This window comes from Cricetulus griseus, chromosome 6, assembly GCF_003668045.3.
Source record: "Cricetulus griseus strain 17A/GY chromosome 6, alternate assembly CriGri-PICRH-1.0, whole genome shotgun sequence".
In the NCBI taxonomy this organism is placed as follows: domain Eukaryota; kingdom Metazoa; phylum Chordata; class Mammalia; order Rodentia; family Cricetidae; genus Cricetulus; species Cricetulus griseus.
Window position 1 is genome coordinate 28,060,805 of NC_048599.1, and position 26,891 is coordinate 28,087,695.

General features: G+C 50.3%; 1 protein-coding gene across 1 annotated transcript in view; it reads right to left on the reverse strand.

Moving 5' to 3' along the window:
* Nucleotides 1-10,958: 10,958 nt before the first annotated feature.
* Angpt4 (angiopoietin 4) overlaps nucleotides 10,959-26,891 on the reverse strand; it is a 35,122-nt gene continuing 19,189 nt past the window's right edge. The window contains exons 4-9 of the mRNA XM_027421529.2: nucleotides 25,723-25,961; nucleotides 22,051-22,166; nucleotides 19,513-19,614; nucleotides 16,975-17,141; nucleotides 12,752-12,882; nucleotides 10,959-11,692 (exon numbers count right to left, since the gene is read on the reverse strand). Coding sequence (XP_027277330.1) covers nucleotides 11,532-11,692; nucleotides 12,752-12,882; nucleotides 16,975-17,141; nucleotides 19,513-19,614; nucleotides 22,051-22,166; nucleotides 25,723-25,961 — 916 coding nt within the window. The 3' untranslated portion in view covers nucleotides 10,959-11,531. The remainder of the gene's footprint in view (nucleotides 11,693-12,751; nucleotides 12,883-16,974; nucleotides 17,142-19,512; nucleotides 19,615-22,050; nucleotides 22,167-25,722; nucleotides 25,962-26,891) is intronic.

Consider the following 26,891-nt stretch of genomic DNA (forward strand, 5'->3'; position numbering starts at 1 on the left):
CAGCACCCGCATGGCAGCTAACAATTGTCTGTAACTCCATTTCCAGGGGATCTGATGCCTTCCGGCCTCCATGGACACCAGGCACACACGTGGTGCACATACACACATGTAGGTAAAACACCCATACACATAAAAATAAAAACTATTGTTTTAGAACAATTTTGCATTTAAGAGTTATTCCAAAAGCTGGGCAGAGTGGTGCACACCTTTCATCCCTACACTTGGGAGGCCAAGGCACGTGGATTTATGTGAGTTTGAGGCCAGTCTGGTCTACAGAGTGAGTTCTAGGACAACAAAGACTATGTTGAAAGACCCGATCTCAAAGAAAGAAAACAGACAGATAACAACAAAAGTTATTTCAAAGCGAGTGCAGAGTTTCTGCAGTTCCACAGCGCTTGCCCCACGATTAGCAGAGGAGTATGTAAGGGCCCCAGCAGGGGTGAAGCTATTCGAAGAGAGCTTGTGCCCCTCCTTTGGGGCACTACTCTATTGAAATCTTGATCCTTAAGAAATTGGGATCTCCCCAAGAGTCTCATACTGGGAAAAGGATAAGGCCGCAGGCTGGTGAGCCAAGGAGGAATTGTCTCCAGGAGAGAGATTGCAGGGCTCAGCTATGCACACTCTGCCCATTTGAACATAAGCCTCATGTCGGGACCCCAAGACGGGCTTGTGGGGAGGGAACTCGAGTGGTCACTGATGCTTTGTTCCTCTTCCCAATGTGAAATGAGCACGTTTCCTTCTCTGTTTTTCACTATGACTTGCCTCTTTAACTGGCCTATTGAGAATGGGGGTCCACACCTGGCTGGTTAGGGCCCAGGCTCAGACCTTCAGGAATGGTATACGGCATTCGTCAGTAACATTTCACTGCATGCGTCACAAGGAGCCAATATTGTCACATCGTTAGCTGATAGGTTTACACCACAGCATATTTCCTCAGTTTTTCTCCCTAAGGCCCTGGGCTGAGGGTTCGTCTTGGACTGCTTTCTCTCCAGCTGTTGTGTCTCCTTGGCTCCTCTGGGATGTGGCAGGTACTTTGTGAGTTTTCAGATTCCTTCCTTGTGTTTGGGTGCTGTGAGTCCTCCCTTCTTGCTGCCTTTGGGTGTGTTCTTTGAAGGACTTACTAGTCCTCTGGCAGGTTGTCTGTCACAATGCCACTGTTTTCATCCTCTCCTGTCCTAAGTGCCATTCATGTTTAGGGAGTGGGCAGTTCCATCCGGCTGGGCTGAGGAACCACAAATGCATACGTAGAATGCTCTTGATGGGCGTTTATCTCTTCTTCATATCTCATAATTGGTTTATGTAGACATGACTCATACATATTTATCTGGGAAGCTGGAGTCCACTGCTGCCCTCCAGGCTTGTGCAAATGATGCTGTCTGGTCTTTAGGGGCTTTGACTGGTTCTGCAGACTCCTTGACATGGGAGAGGAACACGCTGAGGTGGGCACCTCCCAGCAGCAGTGTGAGAGTCCTTCCATCCTCTCGCCTACCTGGCCGAACATGACTCTACAGAGGCCCCTCAAAACCCTTCCCTCTGACCTTTGCATTATCTTTCCCTGACTAACAGGGAAGACCAAAGCTGGACACAGGCAAGTACCATTAAACTCAGCCAGGTTGCTGGAGGATAAGGTTGCACAGTGCTCTTTGAGTTGGCCTGCTGACCACAGCTGCCTGCAGATGCATGGTGAGTCAGAATAGCTGGCCCCTCAAAGCCAGTCCACAAGCCAACAGAACCAGGCAAAGCTAGAGGTAAGACCCTAGGCCTCACGTACACTTTAGCACCTTGCATTTGTTTTCTTTAACACCACAAGCCATTTAAGTCCTGGTGAGGCAGTTTTCTGTCTTTTTTGTTTGTTTGTTTGTTTTTTTGTTTTGTTTTTTTGAGAATAGGTCTCTCTGTATAGCTCTGGACATTTTCCTGGAACTCACTCTGTAGACCAAGCTGACTTTGAACACATGGAGATCCGATTATCTCTGTCTCCCAAGTGCTGGAATCAAAGGCATGCTCCACCATTGCCTGGCTTGATAGATAGATCTCAGAATCTTAACTGCTAAATGAGGGCTATTTAAATTTTCCTTTTTGTTTTTGAGACAGGGTCTCATTATGAGGCTATGATTAGCGTCAACCTTGGACCTTGCTGCCTCAGCCTTGTGAGTGCTGGGATTTAAGGGGTGTGCCATCATCTTTGCCTTAATGCTCTCTTACATGATATCCAGCCCAATGGTAAGTGGAGGGAATTACACTTCTCCAGGGAGGGCGAGTGATGGGAATCAAATTCCTGAAGCAAGGAAAGTATGAGTGCAGAGGTGAGGTAAGTGTGATAATTATTATTGCTGTCTTAGTAATTATGTATACATTGCTAGAAGCTGAGAACGAGCTATGTTGGGGGTAAGGGGAGCTGGGGGGAGGGTGTGGGAGGTGGATATGATCACAACACACTGAATATATGCATGTAATTTTCAAAGAAAAAACATACTCTGAAATTTGCAATATGGATAGCTTTTAGTCTGCTTAGAACTCTAGGCTGAGGGGGCTGACACCTCATTTTATTTTAGTTTTAGTATTTCTTAATATATTTATATATATACATATATATATGTATATATATATATATATATTAATTACTTTAATTTATTTTCAGTTTGGGGATCTCTAACCTAAAACCCCGGGGAGTATCCCTATAGCTTTTAAAGAGAAGGCTAATCACAGCTGCAAAAGGCTGCTGGCTGGGGATCCATCATTGTCAGTAGGACAGTCTTAGTGAAGGCTTGTATGGGATCTGGGCTGACTAGGTGATTGCAAAGCGGGTTTGGGGGTGAACTTTCCTCTGGGTTGGATACCACCGAGATGTTGGGGTAATGTGATGTCTTAGTAAATCTCTGTAGTGGAGGCAGACAGGACATGATCTAGACCAGAGCTAAACTCACATGGAAACAGTGGTCCCTCCTCTTGGGCACAATTTGGAGAAATCGAGCCAGATTTGTGGTCAAGAACTGTTCATGTTGGGTTTTGTACAGACACAGTGATGGAAAGGACTTGTTTCTGTTCAGTTCATCAGTTACAAAAGGGTATCTCTTCTGATGGTGTCCTGTGAAGTCCTTATGTCCCACACAGGCTGGACCTGTCAACTGCAAGCCTTGGACTTTCTTGCAGGGATACCTGAGACTGGCAGTGCCTTTCTGGGTTCAGCTCCCAGAAGTTGATCTGCTTCCCTCTTTCTCAGCTGACATCAACACCTTTCCCCTTTGAAGAGTGGGCTGGAGTGTGAAGAGTGGACTGGGGTATGAAGAGGGGACTGGGGTGTGAAGAGGGGACTGGGGTATAAAGAGTGAACTGGGATGTAAAGAGTGAACTGGGATGTAAAGAGTAGACTGGGGTGTGGCTCAACATGAGACCAAAGAGAAAGTGTGAGAATTTGAAGACCATATATAACATTGAAAAAATGCACAGAGTCCTGAGCCCAGGGCACCAAACCCTGAACCACCAAAGAAGCAGATTCTTACTCCAGACTAATCATGTACAAGTTTTATGGTCATTTACGGAATGTTGCTCGAGGTCATCATACAACAATACCTCTTTCCTGCTGTACTGGTCTGAGCAGTCACAAGACTCCTTGAGGTTAGGACAAGATGGTGAATCATCCCTTGATGGGGAGACTGTCAAAAAGGTACAGCTCTTCTAACACACACACACACACACACACACACACACACACACACACACACACACTCACTCACACTCACACACACACACACACACACACAGAGTAATGTGCACATGCAGAAATCATGTTCCCATATTAAGCAGGCAAGTGACTAGGTTTTGGAAATCATTTTACATTTTGTTTATTTGTTTGTTCCTTCGTTTGTTTATTATTTCATGGCTGTGGGTGTTTTGTCTGATTGTATATCTGTGTTCCACACGTGTGCCTGATGCCTGGTGTAGGCCAGAAGAGGGCAAGGCAGTGGATTCCCTGGAACTGGAGTTAACAGAAGTTATAAACTGCCTTATGTGTCCTGGGAAATGAACCCTCATCCTCTGGAAGAGCATCCAGCGCTCTTAAACACCGAGCCACCTCTCTAGCCCCTCTGCAGATAATTTATAGGAGAAATGCCTGAGTAGAAGGTAGGAAAGCTGCTTGCTGGAGCTGACTTGGCCAGAAGCAGGGCCCTTGGCACTGCTCTTTTCCTTTTATGTGATGGTTGGAGCCCAGCATGAGGGAAGCTTGAGCCACATGGAGACAAAACGATAGTAAAGGTTTGGGGTTGTTTTCTTGGAGGAGCTGACCTGTCATCCTTTGCCCACCTTACATATGGGATGAATGGATTTTTTTTTCTTTCAAGACAGGGTTTCTCTGTGTAGCTTTGGAGCCTATCCTGGCACTTACTCTGGAGACCAGGCTGGCCTTGAACTCACAGAGATCCGCCTGCCTCTGCCTCCCGAGGGCTGGGATTAAAGGCGTGCGCCACCAACGCCCGGTAGGGATGAATGGATTTTTACCTTTTTTTAAACTACTCGGATGAGACACTGCCGTGGACACATGCACACCTTTTGTTTGCCCTCCATTTCTTAGTCACTCACATTAGCTCGGCCAGCTGCTGGCATCCGTGACCCCCGCCTTGTTCTAGGCAGGAAGGGCTGTTCTCTTGTTTAAGGCTCTCTTGTCATCATGTTGAAATTCTTATATTTGATCTTTATGTTGGAAGCAAGCTCTGATCAGACGATGCAATGTGAGGTGAGAAGCAGGACCTGCATGCAGTTCATGGGTGGTGTGCACCGTTCCCCGAGAGTGTAGAATTGTGGGGAGTCCACATGCCTGGACACTTGGGGAGACCCAAATGGAGCACACGGCTGTGTGTGGTGGCTGTGTAGGCTGAGGCTGCTGTGCTGGAGCCCACGGGCTTTTCTTACCACCGAACCCATCGGTGGGACAGGATGCAGGGTTTGGCTGTTGCTACTAAGACAGGGGTTCTTGGATATGCACAGACAAACGGTATCATTTACTCATCTGGGTTGAAGCCAGGTTTTTCTTACCAGAAGCACGGTGTATCCATGAGGTATCAGGGAGGGTCCTAGAAGCTGGGATGCCAGTGTCACAGGGAAAGGCACATGTAGTGTAACTGCCTCGGAATTCCTCTATAAAATCATCTTTTTCCCAGAATGACTTTCTTTTCATTTTTAGTGTGTGTGAACACGTCTGGTCCCTCCTCACAGGCCTGCTGTCATGAAGAGACACACTCAGGGAAAAGTGTAAGCATGCTGGATGGCCTGATGGGATCTCACAAACTGAACACAACCTCCGTAATTGGAGGTCGAGAGGCCAGTGTTCCCAGGAATCTGGACAATGCCCTGGAGCCTCCCCCAATGAACACAATTCCATTGTCTGAATTTACCACTATTTACTCATTTTCCTCCTGCTGCTTCTCAGAGGCCAATGTGCTTTCCAAACTCTGGCTCTTGTCACAGCCCATAGGCCCAGGGACACAGATGTAGGGTGTGAGATAGTCTTTTGCTTTCTGTTGGGCTCATTCTCAAACTGTATTCCTATAGGACCCCGAAGTCCTTTCCCAAACATCAGGAAAAGAGCAGGTTCCTGGATTGGCTTCTGTGTTTGATATGGGCCCAAGAGCATTCGGGGTCTATATCTGGGTCTCATTGGTGACAATGAACAAGGATCAGGGGATGATGGGGGAAAACACAGCTGCACGCCAGCCACCCTTAGCACACAGTCACCAACTGCATCATAGTGTGGGTCCTAACCCACTGCTTTCTCAATCCACTCTATTCCGAGGGTCTAGGCACAATGGCTCTCAGACCCTTGATGGGAAGGGACAGCTACTGGCCACCGAGGAAGTACCTGGGCCATCCAGGAGGCACTCAGGAGCCCACAACCCTAGCCTGCTCACGGACCAGAATCAACCAGCCCTGGCTGAGGAGCATAGTGTAACAGCAGAGTACTTGCCTGGCATGTGCCTGTGTGTCCTGAAACCATGGTAGTAGGACAGTCAGGAAGTCAGAAACCTGAATGGAGGTCCTACCTCTTGGGAGGCAAGGGGGTCTGGCAGTGAATTTTGTTTTCCATGGTAAGTTCCAGCACCCAGCAAAGGCTGACAGCGCTCAGCGAAGGCTGGGTGTTCAATGGCTTTTCTTTCACCAGGTCACAAGGCAGTGAGATGGAGACAGGACATGCTCTGAAGCTGGTGATTTGGGTCCTCAGCATCCCTGTAGCCCCTTGCATGAGGCTTTAGCTATGTGGCATCATTTTCTTGTGCCTCAGTTTCCCCACCCATGAAAGCGGGTATACTAGGTTATCACTGAGTGGTTATGGGGATTAGGTATACCTGAAGGCAGGCTCCTGTGCAGTGTTTGGTGTGGAAAATACCCTAAGATGCTGTCACAGAGAATGGACAGTGTGTGGCTCTGACATACTAGTTCACAGCGATCCTACAGGCCCCACCTTCCCCCTAGAAGGGGACAAGGCAGAGCATAGTCCTTTAACTGTGTTTATTGCTGCAGTGCTGTACCCAGAGCCCTGAACTTGTGCCACAAGGACATGAAATGGAGAATCCTTCCAGGGTAGCTGATGGTCACCTGGACCCTTACTTCTCCACAGTAGGACTCCCTGGGTAGAGGCAGAGTTGCAGAGGTTTCACAGAGCCCTGGTTATAGGCTGAACATGCGGATGCCTTTTTAGAGTAGAGAATTTCTACTCTAGAGACCACTGAGGGCTTTAGTGAGGAGGAGCACAGACAGGCTGTCCTGCCAGGAGGGGTGAGGCTGGCTGGGAGGGTGGTGCTAGAGGGGAGGTAGGCTACATGTCCTTCTTCCCTTCCTGCCAGTTAGGACATGGTACCTTTGTGTCAGTTCCCCTGCCGAGGAAAGAGCACTGGGGACAGCAGAGTTACCCACTAGGCATGATTATTCCATCCCAGGTCTATTGGATCCACTGAATTCTGGCTCTGTTAGCTTAGCCTATGTCCTAATGTCTCTGAGCCTCAGTGTCCACACCTGGAACTCAGAACCTACCAAGGGTGAGGAGTCCAGGTAAATGGTATTCAGGTAGTTAGCACTGAGAACATACAGCTAAAGGTCATTACCTCATGTGTCTGCTGGCTGGCCTCTGTCCCCCTTTGGCCTAAGGCCAAGGCATGCATTTCCTTTCTCTTTCTAATATCCAGGACAGCAGACAGAATGGACCTTTGACCCCAGCAGTGGCATCTGGAGGACTTCCTCTTCTGCAGCCTACAGGTCTGGATGGGCAGATCTTCAGCCCCACAGTGAATCAAGGGAGTGAAATAGGAGGAGCTGGTTGTTGGTGTGGGGGTGGGAGTGGGAGACGTTGTTCTCATGGTTGGAAGGCCACATTCTCCCTTCACTTGCTCTCTAGCCGCCAGTCTCCCGTGGTCACACAAATTCATCAAGCTCATGCCAACCTCAGGGCCTTTGCATTGACTGTTCTCTCTAGTAGGCTACTCTTCCTACAGCTCTTCATCTGCCTGTGTCCTCTGCACCTGCTTAGACCTTGGTATAAAAATTGTCTCCTTAGGGCTTGAAGAGATGCCTCAGTGATGGAGAACACTTGTTTCGGGGCTGGAGAAATGGCTTAGGGGTTAAGAGCACTGGCTGCTCTTCCAGAGGTCCTGAGTTCAATTCCCATCAACCACATGGTGGTTTTACAACCATCTGTAATAGGATCTGATGCCCTATTCTGGTGTGCAGGTATACATGCAGAGCACTCATACATTAAAAAAAAAAAAAGAACACTTGTTACTCTTGTAGGACCTGAGTTCAGTTCCCAGCATTCACACTGTGACTCACAGTCATCTGTAACTCCAGTGCCAGGGGATCTGGTGCCCTCTTCTGACCTTGCTGGGTGCTAGGCATGTACATGGTGCTTATACATACATGCAGGCAAAACTTCCCCACACATAAGATAATGTGGGGTTTTTGTTTGTTTGTTTTTGAGACAGGGTCTCACTCTGTGGCCCTCCTTTTGTAGATCAAGCTGGTTTTGAATCCACAGAGATCTGCCTGCCTCTGCCCCCTGAATGCTGGGATTAAAGGTGTGTGCCACCATTCCCAATTAAATAAACACATCTTGAAGAAAAAGGAGGGGGGGAGAAGGGGAGAGGAGGAGGGGGAGAGGAGGAGGAGGAGAATATGGAATGAGGAAGAAGAAGGAAGGAAGGAGGAGGAGAAGAAAAAGAAGAAGAAGAAGAAGAAGAAGAAGAAGAAGAAGAAGAAGAAGAAGAAGAAGAAGAAGAGGAAGAAGAGACCGTTTCAGTAGGGCTTTGGAGGTCACTTAGTAATGTGCTTGACACACAAGTGTAAAGACCTGAGTTCAGATCTCCAGCACCACATTAGGAGCTGGACATGGTGGTGCAAGCCTGTAATCCCAGCACTCGAGAGGCAGAGACAGGAAGATTCCTGGTGCTATTGGCCAGTAGTCTGAGAACTCTATCTCAAAACAATGTGAAAAGCAATTGCAATTGTGGGAGACACTTGATGTCAACCTCTGGCCTTCTCAGCACACACACATGAAGGGGAACACACACACACACACACACACAAACACACACGCCTCCTCCTTAGAGGTCTCTAAGTTGTTTCCTCTGATTCTCTCTGATCTCTCCTATGTATTGTCTACATTTGTGGTGTATTTTTTATTTACTTCATCTTGACTACTTTTAATTTTCTCCTTTGCCATCTTGCCCTAAGTCTGTCCAGTTCAGTGAGGTGGACTGTAGACATCTGTCCATACACTGCTCCATCTCCATCACCCAGCCAGGCCTTGGTCCAGAGAGGTCTTCAACCAATCACAGCTGTGCAAGTGAATGCACCCAAGAAGGAATGAGTGAACCCTGATGAACCCACCGGGTCCAATGCTGCATGTATCTGAAAAGCTGCTCCACTAAAGAGGCTGCTGCTGTTGTTGCCAAGGCAACGATGCCTGCTTTCCAAAGTATCTTTAAAAGAGAGAAGTAAGACTCACACAGACAGTGTTGGGAAGGAAAACCCAGACAAGATTCCATTCCTGAACCTTCCACGAGGCTGCCTGTTTTCTATCTAACTCCCCCAAGGGCCACTTTCCCTGTTGTCCTTTGTTAGGTCCCTTATATGAACACAGTAAACTCCTGTATAGAAACAGCCTTTTCTGGCCACACACAATGCTCTTGGGAACAGTGTGTGCTGCCTGGCTGGCTCCACCAGGACCTACCAGGACTGACCAGGCATCAGTGAGAAAGACAGGCTGGTCTTGGAGTTTTTCTAGAAAGTTCCTTTAGCCCTTGTCATGGGCAGCAGGGACAGTACTTCAGCATTTTTATGGTAGGTAGCCACATGTCTTCACAGAGCTCAAGGAAGGAGGCAGCTCAGGGCTGCATATGTACTGGAGTGAGTGGCTTTGCACCTGGACGAAATTCTTCCTTCACCACAGAAATGGAAGGACACTGAGCAGGAAGAGGTGACAAAGATTTTGGGTAGGAATCTCAGGGGCAAACATCCCTGATCTAGTTCCCAGGAGATGCAGCCTGATCCCCAAGCTACCCCTGTCTCTTCGGGCCTCCTTCAGTATCTCCAGTGAGTCAGCATTGCCCTCCTCGGCTGTCAGAGGTTGCTGGGTGCTTCGTGGGACACCAATGAACAGAGAGGACCAGGGCTCTTCAGCACCATGTCTGGCATCTCTGGGCAGGACACCTCAGGTCCCGGATTATCTGAGGCAACCTGGGGCTCAACTGACTCCTTAGGCAAGACTCGGGGACAGGGAGGCTAGGGCAGGGGCCGTGGTGGGGAGACAGAGAAGAGGAATTGGAGCTCCTCCTGCCCCCTGCTTCCTGCAAACAAGACTTGCCTTGGTCCAAGTGACCCTACCCTGGTCAGATATGATCATGTAGCCTGGCTTTGGCCACTCAGAATCCCAGACCCATGCTGGCCAGAGAGGGTCATCTTTGGTTGGGACCTCTGGGCCTGAGCAGTTTTCTGGCTCAAGATGCTGAGCTGGGACATGAACTGAGGCTGCTGGACTCATCACATCAGAGACCCTGCTGAGAATGCAGTCACCGAGGGGTGTGGCCAGTCACAGGTAGAGGCATCACTTGAGGACCTGGGGCTAGCTGTAACCGAAAATGCCCCATGTATGTGAGTGAGCTCCAGATGCTGTTTCTGTGTGACCTGGTGAGGAGGAGGGAAGGTGAGAGGGCAGTTTGGATGTTTAGAAACAGGGGTCCAAAGGTGAACTGATGGAGGGGCTGCCTCCTGGGACCCACAGTTTTGCCTTGCTCTACTTCCCAGCATGCAGTAGCCTAGAAATGTCACAACGCAGCGGTAAATGCCGTGAACACAAGAATGGGATACTTCCTGCTTGCCAGGATCATTGAAATGGGATACTCCCTGCTTGCCAGGATCAGGAGTAGTAGCACACATTGAAAAGGGGTGGCCTTCCTCTCTCCTTTGGCCTTTGGGGGAACTAGTGTGTGTGTGTGTGTGTGTGTGTGTGTGTGTGTGTGTGTGTGTGTGTGTGTGTGTGAGTGTGTGTGTATGTGTGTGTGTGTGTGTGTGAGTGTGTGTGTGTATGTGTGAGTGTGTGTGTGTGTGTGTGTGTGTGTGTGTGTGTGAGTGTGTGTGTGTTCCTGTTCATATCCGTACCTGTGGAGGCCAGAGGTCAACTCAGGTCCTCCTCAGCTATTTCTCCACCTTTTTTTTTTTTTTCTGTCACTGATTTAGTGAGGTTGACTCCAGAGAGTCACCAGTCTCTGCTGCCCCAGTGCTGGTTACAGGTCCTAATGGCCACACCCAGCTTTCTACATTGGTGCTGGGGCTCTGAACTTCAGTCCTCGTATTTTCTTGGTGAGAATTTTTCCAATGGAACCAAATAAGAACATTTGGAGAAAGCTGCTTCCCTTACCCCCTTCATGGGTGGCCACAAGGCTTGGGAACACATGAGAGGCTCTGACAAGTCCTGCAGTTAAGAAAGCCTGTTCTTTTTATTTGACCTGCTGATCTTCTCTCACTTTGTCCTAGGTAGTTTAGAGAGGAACCCTGGTTATTACCCATGGAACACACTCTAGGGCACACTGGCGTAAAAAGACCCCTCATACCTCTAGAAGCTTCTGAGAGGGCCAGGCCTTGGAAAGAGTCTACAGTCCTCTCAAGGCTGGGGAACCTTGGAATTGGAGAGGGGAAATAGATTCTCAGCCTTCTCTGGAGGAGGGCACCCCCAGTCTGGAAGCTTCTCCTACCTGCTGCAACCCCAACCTCTTGAGGTGTCAAGTTTAGTCTGCCTCAGGTCATTGTGGGGAGTCCCTGCAGGTGGCAGGAGGAAGAGGAGATAGGTACCACAGAGGCAGTGCCACAAGCACCCAGCAGTTCACAATGGAGTGGCACAGAGAGGCAGGTGACAAGGTCAGCTGGCCCTGGTGTCCTCGAATGACAAGGATGAGCCCTGGGCACTGATTTCTTGGGGGGGCCCAGCTCTCACGGAGCCATCCAGGTTTAGAGTCCTCCTCTGGCATCCGTCTCTGTAGGGCTGTGTGTCAAGCACCCATTGGCCGCAGCATCATACGCGTGCCCTGCAGCGAGTAGCTGGCGCCCCGGAAGTAGTGCCAGCGAATGCCATTGATCTTGTGCAAGTGTTGATGAACTGGATAGTAGATGCCATTGAGGTTGGAGAGGCCACAGGCATCAAACCACCACCCTGGTGGAAGAGAGACGACAGAGTTTGGGGGAGACGGGATGTGGTGGCCTGGATTCTAGGAGGGCAGGGCTGGCAGGCTGTCATCTCGGGGTGCCAGCTTGCTGAAGGCAGTGGGCTGGGCATGGGAAGAGGTGAAGCCAGAGCTCTGAAGGCAGCAGAGGCTCCGGTCACAGCTCAGGCCCCTCTGTGACTTCCTGCTGTCTCCCTGACACCCCATCTCCATCTTTTTCCCTTGATGACTTCCCACCATGCTCTGTCATGCATGCTCTGCTTTCTTGTTGTTTTCTCTAGAGGGCTCTGTGTTTGTGGATGTCCCTCTATGTGTCTTCTGTCTGTGTCATCTTGCTTGTGTGGTTTCTGTCCTTGTTGAACTGTCTTCCTTTGGGGCTCTGTCTCCAGTGTGCTCTGCAGACCTCTTGCCTATCTATTGGGCTTTATTCCTCTCCTTGCTGTCTGCTGTCATCTGCACCTCTCTGCCTCTGCCACCTTGTGTCACTGTTGGCCTCCTCTGGTCCTCTCTATGACTTGAGTCTCATTTATCTGTGCTTTCCCCGCCCCATCCTCTGGTTTTCGTTTCTACCGGAGCACTGCCTGACAAAGGTGTAGAATGGACCTGCCTTTCCTGCCTCTGGTCTCCCCCATGCTGTTTCTACCTGGCCTGGGGAGTAGGGGAATCCTCAGACAAGAGGGCATCATGCTTTCCCAGAGCCACTCTTGGTGTCTACCAGTTGGTCTCTAAGGAAATCTAGGGGTGTTTCTATAGGAGGTACAGCCTCATGTGAACTCCAGTGACCTGGAAGAGGGAGATTTGGCTGGAGCCTCATCAGGAACACCCACTCCCAGACATCATCTGGACATACCCTCCTCCACCTCCAGACGTCATCTGGACACACCTACCTCCAGACAACATCTGGATACACCCACTTCCAGACATCATCTGGACACACCCACTTCCAGACATCATCCGGACACACCCACTTCCAGACATCATCTGGACACACCCACTTCCAGACATCATCTGGACACACCCACCTCCAGACATCATCTGGATACACCCACCTCCAGACATCATCTGGGCACATTTGCACATGCAGTTGTCATTGTCCATGTCGCTGGTGCTGAACTTGGTGCCCTGTGGAGTCAGGCTGTTCTTGAGTCCTGTTGAGCTGCTGCTTGCATTCACCAAGAGGCTAGAGGCCCAGGAGGAGGGGTAGGGTAAAACAGCGGTGCAGAGTTAGATTGGTGCTCCCCAAAGGGCTTTGTTCTGGCAGAGTTTCCTTCCTAATGTTTTTGCAGGGAAAACAGCCTGCTCTGATGCCCAGGCCATTGTCCCTCCTGGTGACCCTCCTCACTTGCACAACCCTGGGGTCACAGCACTTACTGCTGCTGCCTCTTTCTTATTTGCTGAATTGGGGTCCTAGAGAGCTCTGAGTGTGAGACGAAGATGCGGTCTGGAGGGGGTGTGTCCAGATGACCTCTGGAGCTAGCAATCTTTGAGCATCTGCTCTGGGCCAGGCATTGTTTCAATGTCTTGAGAGGGCTAACTCATTTTCATCTAAACCTCCCAATACTTTTTTCTACATGAGGACATGGGGATGCAAAAGCCACAGGAAGCTGCTCAGTTCTCAGAATCAGTAACCATCAGAGCTAGTGTTCAGTCTGGAGGGCCTGGTATTGCCAGCAGACCACCCTGCAACCTCAGAGTATCGCTGCTGCTTTACTCCACACCTCTCCTGAAAGCTTTCCCTGGACACACCAGCCCCTTGTACTAACACTCAGGAAACCCCCAGCTAGCGGACAGAGAGCTTCTAATTCTCTGCCAGACTCTGCATCCCTGGTGGCTATGTCCAAACCTACAGGGTGATAATGGCTGTGGGGTGGGGGTAGGGCAGAGTGCCTGGATTCAAACCCCAGCATGGCCTGGCTTTGGGAAGACATCTTTACCCCACCGAGACTCAGTGTCTTCACTTACTCAAATGGTGACAAGAGACTTACTGTGACTTGGTTCACCTGTGATTTAGTGACGTCAGCAGGTGAAGTGTGCTGAGAGGCTGGGGGTGTCAGTGAGAGCCCTACATTCAGGACTGCCGGTTCAGTCCTTGGGACAGGGCAGCATGGCTGAAAAGTGTAGGAAAAACTTTCCTGAGCAGCTGAGGCAGAAGTTGGCTTGGAAACTATGAAGATACTTCAATAGTAGATGGAAGCAGACAGAGGAGGCAGCCAGTCCTGCAGGGCCAAGGAAGCATGGGGCCTCTACACGGCTGGCTCAGTCCATGCCTCTCACCCACAGGCTCCATCTGTATGTGGCCAGGCAGGGTATTCACAACCAGTCATGAAAGCCCAAGTGTGCCCTTAACATGTTACTCTAGCCCCAGGGACCAGTGTTGCAGAGGTGTGACTGGCTGGCTAGGTTCTGGCTTCTTCCTCTGGCCATTAAACTCAGGGATGTCCCTCTTCTTTCTGGGAACCAGAATGGGTATCAGTGATTCTCCGGGGACCTCTACCTCAGAGCTCAGGAAACTTCACTTTGATCACGTGTGTCTGAAGAAACCCAGATACTTGAATCTCTTGGGAATTCCCCAAATGAGAGCATGAAGTGTGTCCCACTGCATTCAGAGGATTCCTGTCACTGCATCTGACAAACAAGGGCGCCTCCTGCCTGTTGCTGCTAGCCTTTTCACTCCCTCCCCTGGGTTTTTCTATGGTTGCTCCCACCTTAGCTGCTGACCTGGATATGGGTCCCAGTGCAGGCTGTCAGCATTCTTCCCCTGCTCCTCCTTTGGCTATTTCGTTTCCAGGATCCCCACTCCCACCCCCACCCCAAGCCAGTCTTCCTGGCTTTTCCTTTAAAAGTGGATACCTTACAGCCCTAGAAGCCCTAGTGAACATCTTATTCAGGTTTGGGGAATGTATAACCTAGCTGGATGCCAACTCTTTGCTATTCTCTCTCTCTCTCTCTCTCTCTCTCTCTCTCTCTCTCTCTGTGTGTGTGTGTGTGTGTGTGTGCATGTGTATATACTTGTCTGTGTTTAGAAGTGTACATATCCATTTGTGTGCTTATGGAGGCCAGAGGACAATCTTGGGTGTCCTTCCTTGGGCATTTGTTTTGAGACAGGGAGTTTATTTCATTGGCCCAGTGAGCTCCAGTGAGCCTCCTGTCTCCGCTTCTCCAGCACTGGGGATATAAGCATGCCTGGCTTTAAAAAGTTGGGTTCTGGGGATTGAACTTGGGTCCTTATGCTAGAAAGACATGAACTTTATTGACTGAGCTATTTCTTCATCCCTCTCTGCTGTTTTTGAGAAAATCTCATTTCCTAGGATTCCCCTCCAAAATGACTCGTTTGTGACAAGCCTCACCTCTCCCAGGAGACCTCTTTGGTTGTCCTGGGTATCACCCCTGGCAGCTACTTCCTCCCTGGAGGAATTAGGTTGCCTGTGAACAAGTCTCTTCACCACCACACTATCACCACATTGGGATATGAGCAGCTCTGAGGAGGTAGGTCCAGGCCAGAGTCTTTCCCAAGTGACCAGCACATGCCTAGCACAGGGCGAGTTTCAATACCCTGTCATTAGGGCTCTGCAGCCTATTAGGAACATGCTGCTCTTTAAGGCATGACAGTGAGGGTAGCAGGGAGCTCTCCATGGTTCGGAGACAAAGCCAGAGGGGTATAAAACACCCAGTTTACATGCAAAGAGCTTAGGGAAGGCGGAGGAGACCTGAGTACGACTTTGTGTGACAAACACAAACTCATACACTGTTAGACAGATGTTGGGGTAGTATAGTTCTGCCTTTGAACCTAACATTTAAAGATCTCCAACATTTACCCAACACTCACTATATGCCAGGTGCCTTACCCATAGGTTATGATGCCAGACTCTGGCTCTCATAGAGCAAGCCAATGGCACATGAAGGCTGCAACAGGAATAGCTATTGCAATACTATTTACCTGCCAGGCACTATGAGGGTGCTTTAGGTGGAACCCCACATTTGAGCCTGCACTTCTAAAGTGGGTGGGGGAGTATGTTCAGGGCTTCCACTCAGAAAATGAAAGGGTAGAGGGATTTGCTCAGGGCCACTCAGAAAGAGGTGCTGGTGGGACACAATCTGTCCTTTAAGGGTCAGTGGCATCAGTAGGCACTAGTAGAGTGTGTCAAGTTCTCCCTGTTCAGCTCTGAGGATCTGGAGCACCTGTCTCAGCTCTGCACAGCTCAGCCTTAGGGATGCTTCCTCCAGCTCTGCCTCCTGCATATCAAGCATCAGGGTGGGTCCCACAAGGGAGGCTGGCAGGCCCACTCCACTGGAGGAAGCAAGGACATTTTATAAGAAAAGGGAGGCATGGATGGGGGATTCCAGGGGAGGTCCCCAGAAGTAAAGTTACGGGCAAAGAGTCATTTAGAAATCCCCTGGGAGGAAGTAAGAGCTCCTCAGCTTTCTGAAAGTTGTCTGCAGCTGTGGAGGGGACAGATGTCAGGGGGCACCCTTGCAGCACCATGGGTGAGTCCATGAACTCATTCTGGCTTGGTTCAAAGATAGCTAAGACACTGGCTTAGTTTGAAGATCATTGAGTGTCTCAGAGAAGTGACATCACAGAGTGGAGACACAGTGGATTTGATAACAGGAAGAACTAAGTTCAAATCCAGGATCCATCTAAGCTGGCACTTTAGACAAAAGACACAGTTTCCTTCTCACGAAACTGTGTGTAGTAATGTCTGCCTCAACTGTGTGAGGAACTGTGTCTGGAACATAGCAAGTGCCTGGTCTTTTCTTTTCTGGTCTGCTTCTTTTCCCTATCATACACCATAAACCAGGCAGAAGGAGGGGCAGGAAACCTTGATGACTTGACTATGGTCTTATGCCCAACACTGCTGAAGAGCACAGAGAATGATGACCTTGATGTGCTCAGGTTTTATTTAGAGCCACAAATAGCAGCACTGGGAAGGGTTCTCTTTTCTCCTGCTGTGGGGACTTTTGCACCTTAGCACAGGGCACAGGACAAACTGAGAAGTGAACCCCCACTCCTGCTGTCTGTGATTGGGGTGGCCAACCTTGGAAGATCCCTTCTTGCTCTAGGCACGGTGGCGTCAGTGACAGTCTCTTCACCCCACCCAGTGGCCGAGAAGTGCTGAGTGCTAAGCAGCCACCTCCAGATCCCGTGACGTGCACCCAAATGGGGGCCAGATGGTGGAAGCCGGAGACGCCCAGGGAATGACCCTCGGTGCAGACTCTGCAGCCATTTGCCTTGGGACCCCAAACCACCCACAAGCCTGGGCCCCAAGCCCACCTGTACCGCTGCCTTTCATTGCCCAGCTGGAAATGCTCATACTGGATGGAGGTCTGGTGGCCTTCCCAGTCATGCAGCTCCACACGCAGCAAATGGGCTGTCCTGCTGGTGAGGTGGTGCACAGCCTCATTGCCCAGCCAGTGCTCTCCAGCCACAATACCAAAACCCTGTGGGGGAGGAGAGGAAAGGGTGTCTGTGGGCTGAAGAGGGAGGTGGTGTTTGTGGCCCAGGACCTGGGCCAGCCCAGGCTCCATGGCCACTTATCCAAAGACAGTTCCTAATGAGCAAGTTTGTAAGAACAGCGTGCACAGGCCTGGGACAGGAGCTCCTTCCCAGAGAACAAAGATAAAGCCTTTGTAAAATTTAAACCTGCTAAAAATAACTGAAGTCACATTCCTCTAAAGTCAGAAACACTCAAAACTCATTTGTGGTGATGGGAATTGGAATAGCTCGGGAGAATGGCTCATCAAGGAAGAGCAATTGCTGTGCAAGACTGAGAGCAAGAGGATCACTGAGGCTTGCTGGCCACCAGCCTAGCTCTAGGCCAGTAAGAGACCCTGACTCAAGGGAGTCACAGAGCAGGATATCAGACACCCTCCACTGGCCTCCTAGCATGACTGGGAGCATAAACCTGCATGCATGCATACACCACACAGGTAAGCTCACACTCACAGACAATAAAGTAAACATTAGAAAGAAACCTCTGGGGACACACCTCAGGAGAGGGGCGCAGGGGGGCTTCCCAGGAAGTTGTGTATTTAGCTATGAATGGTGTTCACATGGGTGAGTCTGTGGGGAAATTCACGGAGCTTTCTGCTTTATAGTTGTGAACTCAGCTACATGCAAGTTAAGCCTCAGCAGGAAGGAAACGACCGAGCGGCTGAGCCAGCTGCTGGGCAGGAGTGGCAGGAGCACATTTTCCCAGAGGCAGGAGAGAGGCCCAACAGTTTCAGCAATAGAGAAATGGAAGGCTACAACTCTTCAGAGTGTCTTTGTGTGTCCAGGGTAGCAAGAAACCAATGACCTTGGCAGAGAAATCCCTCAGGACCAAGGACAGGGGCACAAAGTGTCCTCCATGCCCTTGATCTGCTGGCAATTTAATGCCAAATACTTTAAGTCCTTATCTGGAGAGCTGCTGGTGGACACTGATTGCTTGGTTCCTGATGAATATCTTTTTCTATTTCTTTTACTTTTGAATACCTAAAGGGTATGTAAGCCAGCTTGCCAAAACTCCTGTGTTCAAAATTGAACTGAAAACATAAGATTGGAAGGCAGCTGGGTGCTCACTACCACCCTATACAGCACGCTGTTCTTAAGGCAGCAGCCCCACCCTGTGATCCTAGAGTTGTGAAGGTGGAGACAGGAGGACCAGACGTTGAAGGTCAACTACAAGGAGACTTTGAGGTCAACTTGAAATACAGGAAATCCAGAAAAAGATGAGAAGGAGGAGAAAGAGGAAGAAATTTGTTCTGTAGATGGCTACAGATGTGTACAACAATGAGGAAATTTATACAGCCTGGTGGTGCACACCAGTAGTGACAGGTGGAGTTCTATGTTTTTAGGCCAGCCTTGCCTACAGAGTGAGTTCCAGGAAAGCCAGTGCTGTATAGAAAGACCCTGTCCCAAAAAGAAAAGAAGGAGGAGAGGGAGGAGGTAGGGGAAGAAGAAAGAAGAAGAAAAGGAGGAGAAGAAGAAAAGAAGAAGAAGAAATTCATTTAAGCCATATAGTCAGGGATGATGGAGAGTTCTTTTTCCTGTTTTATTCTTTCACTATTATTTTCTCTCTGTGTACATGTATGTGTGCTGTATGTGCATGTGTGTTTATGTATGTGTGCATGTATGTTTGTGTGTGTGTGTGTGTGCATGTATATGTGCTGTGTCCTGTGCATTGTGTGCTGTGGGTTATGTGTGTGTGCTTGGTTCATGTGCATGTGCAGTGTGTGTGTGTGTGTACTGTGTATGTGTGTGCGCTGTGGGCTATGTGGTGTGTGTGTGTGTGTGTGTGTGTGTGCAGTCCAGAGGTTAATCCCAGGTGTCACTCCTCAGGGGTTGTTCTTGTTTTTGAGACAGGAACTCTCACTGGCCTGGAGCTTGACAATTCACTAGGCTGACTAGTCTGAGCTCCAGGGGTCTGTCTGTCTGTCTCTTCAGATCTGGGACCACAGGTTCATGCCACCCTTCCCAGCTTTCTTATATGGATTCTGGGAATCAAACTTAGGTCCTTGTGTTCACCCAGCAAGCATGTCACATACTAAGCCATCTCCCTAGACCTTCCTTTGGAGTCTTTAAAAGGTGTTACTAACATGTATGTGTTACTTTCCAAATATTAACACAAAAATAAATTTCGTTCTTAGGACACATGTGAGAAATGTCAAAAGAGGGCTCAATTTGAGGCTGGGGTCTGGAATAGCAAATGAGCCTGGACAGTTATTAGGTGAGCTGGGCTTTCGCCCTGAGGAGAGGTAAGGGCGTACCAGTCCCCACCCACAGCACTCCCTGCATGGGCTCTGGGTTCAGATCCCCAGGACAACATATTACCTCTTTGTATTCCTCCCAGGTCCTCTGGAAATTCACGCTTCCATCCTGCCTGCGCTGGATGAGAGTCCAGCCACCTCCATCAGTCTCCATGTCACAGAACACCTGGGGGGGGCACACGACAACACAGCTGGAAGCTCTTGGAGGGGCCACAAGCCAACCCTCAGCCAGTCTAAATGTAACTTGGCTGAACTCTGCCCTTCTCCAGCTACAGTGAACCTGAGGTCAAAGGGCATCAGAAAAATCCAGACTCAGACCCCCTACCACCCCCACCACTGCCATCTTTCAAGGAGGCAGGTGAGGGACACCTCCTCAGAGCCTTCTTATGTGCAGAGTGGGATGTTAATACTGTCAACTCTTTATGCTCCATTCTCCTCTGCAAATGCTATAAACTGTGGAGAACATTCCGAATAGAGGCTGACAGACACACCCACGAGGTGTTTCTCATTTGTTAGTGCTGCAGGGGTGCAGCCGGGGTCAAAGTTCACATTAGACACCTGACAGGAACAACTTGAGGGAGAGAGAAAAGACTTACTTCACTCTTGGCTTAACAGCGTTTTCAGGACGCAATTGCTTGGCATTTTGTGCTGGGACAAAACATTATGGTGGGAGAGAGAGAGAGAGAGAGCGAGAGCGAGCGAGAGAGAGCAAGAGAGAGCAAGAGAGAGCAAGAGAGAGAGAGCAAGAGAGAGAGCAAGAAAGAGAGAGCAAGAGAGAGAGAGAGCAAGAAAGAGAGAGCGAGAAAGAGAGAGCGAGAGAGAGAGTGTGTGTGTGTGTGTGTGTGTGTGTGTTGCTTCCACTCATGGCAGTCAGGAAGCAGAGAGTGAAAAAGGACTGAGGCTTGGCAGGTGTGTTCCCATTGACCCACTTCCTCCAACTAGGCTCTGTTGTCTGCACTTTCCAGAACCTTTCAGAATAGCACCACCAGATGAAAACCAGGGACTCAGCTCATAACCTCCTGAGGTCAAACCATAGCAAGCTGAGGAGTTTGGATGCAGTGCAGACTCAAGAAAGCGCTATTCCAATGGGCACACTAGATGGAGGTCTTCCAAGCACCCACCTTCTAACCTCTGTTCAAGGCTGGGCTTGTGAATAAGACAAAAGGGCCTTTCTTTCAGAGGGCTTGCAGCCTAGCACAGCTGACTTCCAGCATCAGACACTGAACATGGGTATGTTGCCTGGCCCTGCACTGAGTTATTGGTAAATAGGAGATAGATAGATAGATAAATCAGCTCACAGGGCTGGCTGGCTTTGGAGGAGACTCTGATAGGGCAAGCTGGCTACTTGGGGAGCTAAAGGTGGTAGTCACTGGAGACTCCTGGAAAGCTTCCTGGAGGAGGTGGTTTTGGAAGAGGGCATCAGATGATAATGTACTTCCATGTAGGGGTGGATTGAATGATGGAATTCTCAGAGAGAGAGAGAGAGAGAGAGAGAGAGAGAGAGAGAGAGAGCATGTAGGGCTCAGCAGGGCCCCAGGGGGAGGGAAGGGAGGGCACCTGCTGTGGTGAGTGTATAGGTACAGGAAGTCCAGAGCAGTGTGCAGATAAGTGGGACCAAAGACACACCGAGGTCTAGCTCAGAACTCTTGCCTCCCAGGTCAGCTCTCATCTCTCCACCAGCGGTCCCAATTCTAGGCATTCACATCTGCCCACATTCCACCACAGCTGAACTTACTCACCCTCACACAACACATTTACTTTCAAAGTGCTGGCATTTCTGTGCTCACACCCACAGGATAAATGACAGTTGGAAAGGAAGCCTTATCAGTATCGTAAAGGGAAAGCCAGAGACACTCGCTTTATCTGGACAGCGGTAAACACCAGGAAAGCAAGAGTGCTGTGCAGAACCAGCTAGACTTTGCCAGGGCAAGGTCCTTCCTTGATTTTGTGTGGAAAGGGGAGTGTGGCAGGTTATGTAGAAACACAAAAGTCAATCTGGGTCAAACAAGGCTATGGTCCTCAAAATATGCAGAAAAGTCAGTCTGGAACTGCAAAAGGTCTGCGCCTATTCCCTCTGGCCTGCCCCAAACCTCACTCCTGACATCGGTACTTCCCCTGATGGCCTTCCATGGGGGGGGAGGGCGGTTGGACAGATGACTGTCAAGCTTAGGGCAACCTTGGAGCCTCTCACTGGATGGCACCCTGCCCCCATCAACCCATCACCAGCTTTATAGACCCAACTCTTGCTTCTCCTGAACTGTGTAAACAGAATAACCTGCTTGGGCAATGACAAATAGGAGTGCCCAGGGCCATCAGTTACAGGAACGGCCTGCCATCTTTACCAACAAGGAACAGTTTCCCGAGATTCTGCTTAGAAGCCTGGTTCTGGAGAAGATGGTGACAAAGGGTATACTGCTGGCTTTGTGAATGTCTGCTTCACCCCTTCCTCAGAAACCTGCCCGGCAAGCATTTCCAGAAACAGGGCTCCCTTGTTCTCCACTCTCAGAGGGTGGATAAAGCCATCTGGGGTGTGGTGGGAGGGCCTGTCAGAGAAAACCTCAGTTCAGCACTATCTCAAAGACCCTGTCCAGGAGCCACTAACCTTGAGAGGCCTTGTCATGTTGGCCACACGGATGGTGTAGATGCCACTGGCGTTGGCCCCGGAGCGCTTGATCTCTGCACAGTCCTGGAACAGCTGCTTGGGGATCTTTAGGGACACTGCAACAGGACAAAGCAAATGTCAGCTGGAAGTCCAGGCGTGGCAGTGTACACCCGGAATCCCAGAACTTGGGTAGCAGAGGTAGGAGTGTCTTGAATTTGAGACCTTCCTGGATCATAAGATGTTGTTTCAAAATAAAGGAAGAAAGAAAAAAAAAAGAAGGGAAGGAGGAAGAAAGGGAGAGACCGAGAGAGGGGAAAACATCAGCTGGAGGTGAGCGAGGAGAGAAGAGAGAGGTCCACCTGCCCACTCTGTTCACATCCTGCCTGGGGAGGTGTGGAGAGAAGAAGACGAAGCTTCCAGGAGGGGAAGGTGAGCTGGGACTATCCAGGTGAGGTGGGGGGGTCGTAACATCCCCAGGTAGGAACAGCTCTCTATGCAGGGGATGGGGCAAAGGTCATTGGTGTCCACCATGAGACCTGGGAGCAGTGGCACAGATAGGGTGGGGAAGGAAAGAACAGCAAGAAGCCTAGGTTTCAGCAGCTTCAAGTGCCAGCTAGACAAATCTGGCTGCAGGGCTGTGGCACAGTGCTCAGTGGATCAGTCAGGAGCAGGGGATGCTCAAAGAAGGCAAGGGGGAGCTTGGCTGCCAGGCTCCAGCACATGGAGAGGCAGGTGACACCCGCCACCCACCTAGGCACTTTCCATGTCCCAGGGCAGGAAGCTGACTGACTCAAGGGCTCCCAGCTTCCCTTTCCTGGAGTGCCTTTGGGAGGGGGCCTGGGCTGTCCAGTGGCCCACCGACAGGCTGGATCTCCTGCAGCCCTGGTTAGAGACCACTCATTTTGCTCTTCCTGGAAGCTGATGACTGGCTCCAAGGATCCATGTATATTCCCTAAGCAATGCATTCTTGAGACCAGGAAGCTATTAATTTAATGACAGGAATCCACCATGACCCCCTGAACACACAGGGAGTTAAAAAAACCATCTGTCTATCTCACGTAGTAGGCTTGGGATGGGGTTCTACTAGAACCCAATCTCTCTGATAGGCAGGTACCTAAGGATGGAGCTGAAGTTGTGGAGGGATGGCTGTCAATACAAATAAAAAGACAGGAAGGTACTGGGGGCAGGACTTCCTGCTTGGGCCTTTTACATGGATGGTAGCTCCCAGATCCTGGTATTGGTAGACATATCTGAAGGAGGCTGTTCCAAACCACAAATGAAATTTCTAGAATATTTCCTGAGCAGGCTCCAGTGCCCACATGTCAGCAGCCCCTAGATCACCACAGCCCATAGGAATTGGGAGGCCAGACAAATACAGGGGAGTTAATGACTTAGAGGTAAGCAGGGACATGCTTACCTCATGCTGTACCTAACAAATCAGGGCAGAGCTGGGAGCTGGCTTGGGGTTTCTAGATACACTCTCCAATGCTTTGTCCACAGCCCATTTCCTCAGTGAATAACAAAACAACAACAGTTCAATAAAAGTGCTTTTACCTGGAACTATTGTGTTGGAGGGTTTCCTAGGATGCTGGGAGCATCTTGGGGTCAGGAAAAAATGATTCAGGGAACAGCATTAAAACAAAGCAGGACGGGTACAGCAATGCCACAGTTGGACGGAATGTGCGCCTGGATGCTAATCCTGTCCAGTTCCATCCCCTTCTGGCTCTAGGCGCCATGCAGAGCCCCGTCAGTGTGGCCTTCAGTGTGTTCTCTACACAGATATGCTGGAGGCCTCTGTCCTATCATGTAGGTGAGGGGTCAGATGACTTAGGAAACGAGGGAAGCAGCCAGACTTGAATCCTGCTCCCTCCACTGGCTAGCCCCTTCCCTCTTCACCCTTCCTGGGGTTGGGTATCTTATCTGAGTACAAAGAGGCTGGGCAAATGGATTGCTGCACAGATGCCACTTAAACATGGGCAAGGCTGTGTCCGGGTCCTCACTTTGTGACTCTGACTCTCTGAGATAGCTGGGATGTTTTTCCTCTTCTCCCCAGGTCCTGCTGGCTTCAGCATGCTCTGTCCCATCCTTCGCTTAGCTCCCATTCATCCAGCCTCCCATGGGTTCTCCATCCATACAGAGGGCAAAAGCCACTCCCAAAGTCTTTTCCTGGTGACAGTCAGGCAAGTGGACAGCTGTTTGGACAGCGAGTGATAGGTGCTTGACACAGCCTCCCACTGGGCTCAGGGAACAGACATCAAGCCACAGTGGCAAACAATGGAGCTGTGGGCCTGCAGGGAAAGGCACCAGCCCAGGCCCTGGCCCTGTCTGTGAGAAACCCACACATGGGACTCATTCAGATTGTCTCACTGCCAGGGTAGTGCACAACTCCATAATGGCTTCTGGCATATTCTGTGGGCTAGAAGGCATCTACCTCTCCTACTCATGGCTTCCCTGGCCCGCTGGACTTAAGAAGTCATGGTGGGATCCTTTGTCCCAATTCCCTATTAGCCTGGAACCCCCCCACATGCTTAACGCTTACCGAAGGCCCAGCCTTCTCCATGGTGGCTTGAGACTGCCCTTCAGCAGGAGCACCTTTAGCATCTTACCCACCGAGCCAGTATCCACTCCATAGTAACCTGTGTTTTCTAAAAGAAGTCCCACTGGGCAGTGGTGGTACACACCTTTAATTCCAGCACTTGGGAGGCAGAGGCAGGAGGATCTCGGTGAGTTTGAGGACAGCCTGGTCTACAAAATGAGTTCCAGGTCAGCCAGGTCTGTTACACAGAGAAACCTTATTGGGGCAGTGGGGATAAGAAGTCCCACCCTACCCAGCCCCTCCTGTGCCTCTGCTGGCCTTAGGCTGAAGTGCCCTCTTCTTGGCTCAGCCCCTTAGCCCTCTGAGCTGTGGAAGCTGTAGTTGAAGAGCTAAGAGTACCTAGCATACGGTGAGCCCTCAATGAAGAAGTGTTTCCTCCTCTTTCCCACTGAGACCTGCCAAGTGGTGGGAAAGTTTGCAGGAGACAGGGACCATAACAACTGTGTGCTTTGAGCTCCTGCCACCCTAGAGGCTACCTGGCACACAGTGGGTGCTCAATAAATGCTTGTTGACTGAGTGACTGCAGATGGAACCAGGCATGCCAAAGAGGGCTGTGGAGCAAGGTAGGCAAGGCATGTTTCTCTTTTCTATGGCAGTCTGGGGATGCCACGTCTCTTCCCATTTCCATATGGCTGTCTAGGCCTAGGAGCAGGGGCATTAAGGGGAGCAAATTGTGCTTGGGACTCATTGTGTCCAACCCCTCTATTTTATGGGGAAACTGAGGCTTAGGGAGGCATGTAGCAAGCCAAGCAAGAGGAGCTGGATGGCTAGGTATAGTGGCACATGGTTTTAATCTGCCTCTTTGACAGTAGAGGTGGGTGGGTCTCTGTGAGTTTGAGGCCAGCCTGTTCTACACAAGTTCCAAGCTAGAGCTGTCAATTAAGAGTCTGTTTCAAAAGAAAAAAGAGAAAAGAAAGGAAGCCAGGACAGACTAGTCAGTGTAGGCTCTTGTCTGTGTTGTTACCTCATCAGATGGGGAAACTGAGGCCTGGAGTGAAACAGGGGCATAGCTAAGGTCTCTTCCCTCCCCTCTCTGAATTTCCACCCCTGCCCCCTGTATACCGCCTCCTGCTCACCAGGGCGCTGGTCCTGGGCTACAATTTGAACCAGACGCTGTACTAACTCCATCAGCTGTTGCTGCTGCTGCTGCAGGGAGCTGGAATTGCTGACCAGGGCCTGCAGATTGTGCTTCAGGTTAGCCAGAGCCCCGGTCTGGTGGCCTAGGAGGCTCTGCAGTTGCTCCCTCTTGTCTTGGAGGCTGTTCATCTGGGCCTGGTGCTGTGCTTCCAAAGTCTGCAGCCTGCTCTCCAGTGCCCTGCCAGGTGGGACACATAGGGGTAAGCCCAAGGTCCCTACCCCCAGCACTCACTCCACCCCCAGCCTCCCTAGGGCTGAGGAGGACAGCTACACACACAGTACAGAGGCTCAGAGACAGTCTGTGACTTGGCCGCAGGGTCACACAGCCTGGTAGTCTGTGTCCACTGTAGCTCAGACCAAGGAAGACACTCCACAGGGGCTGTGGAGTGACAAGGACAGGAGTGAGTATCGGAAAGGTCAGCAGGGAGGGGCCAGCAACAAACAAGTGGTCATGAGCAAAGTCCAGAAGCAGTGTCTATGACCAGTGTGCCTCCCCTCAAAGGAGACAGGCTCTAGGGAGTGTGGGCATGATACTGTTCATATGTGACAAAGGGAGGCATAGTAGATGCCCAACAGATGGGACTGGTGGCTCCATTCTGTTCTGGGATTCCCAGGACTGTGCTACAGCCACCGAGAGGATGGAGGTGGAGGTACTGGCAAAGAGGAGGCGGCAGAGCCTCTGGTGGAAGAAAGGAATGCATGGCAGTACGGAGGTGCTGGGGACAGACGGACAGGGTGTTGAAAGATGCTACAAGCCTCAGTGTGGGTGACAGGGAGGAATGAGACACACAGAGCACCCTGAGTATGACAGCTACACACTGTGCAGAGGCTCAGAGATGCTCAGTGTCTGCCTCACGGTCACACAGCCGTATAGCCTGTGTCTGCCATAGCTCAGATCAAGGAAGAGAGAGAGAGGCTGTGGAGTCACAAGAATAGGAGTGAGTAGAGCAATGAGGCTGGGCTGGGTTTCTGTAGAATGGGTACACATGACTGTCTTACACCGCTGGTGTTTCTATTTGTTCACTTGCAAGTACCAGGGGTAGAAGCCAGGGTCTTGGTCGTACTAAACAAGTATTCCACTTCTGAGTTGAGCCTCAGCCACTTGGAT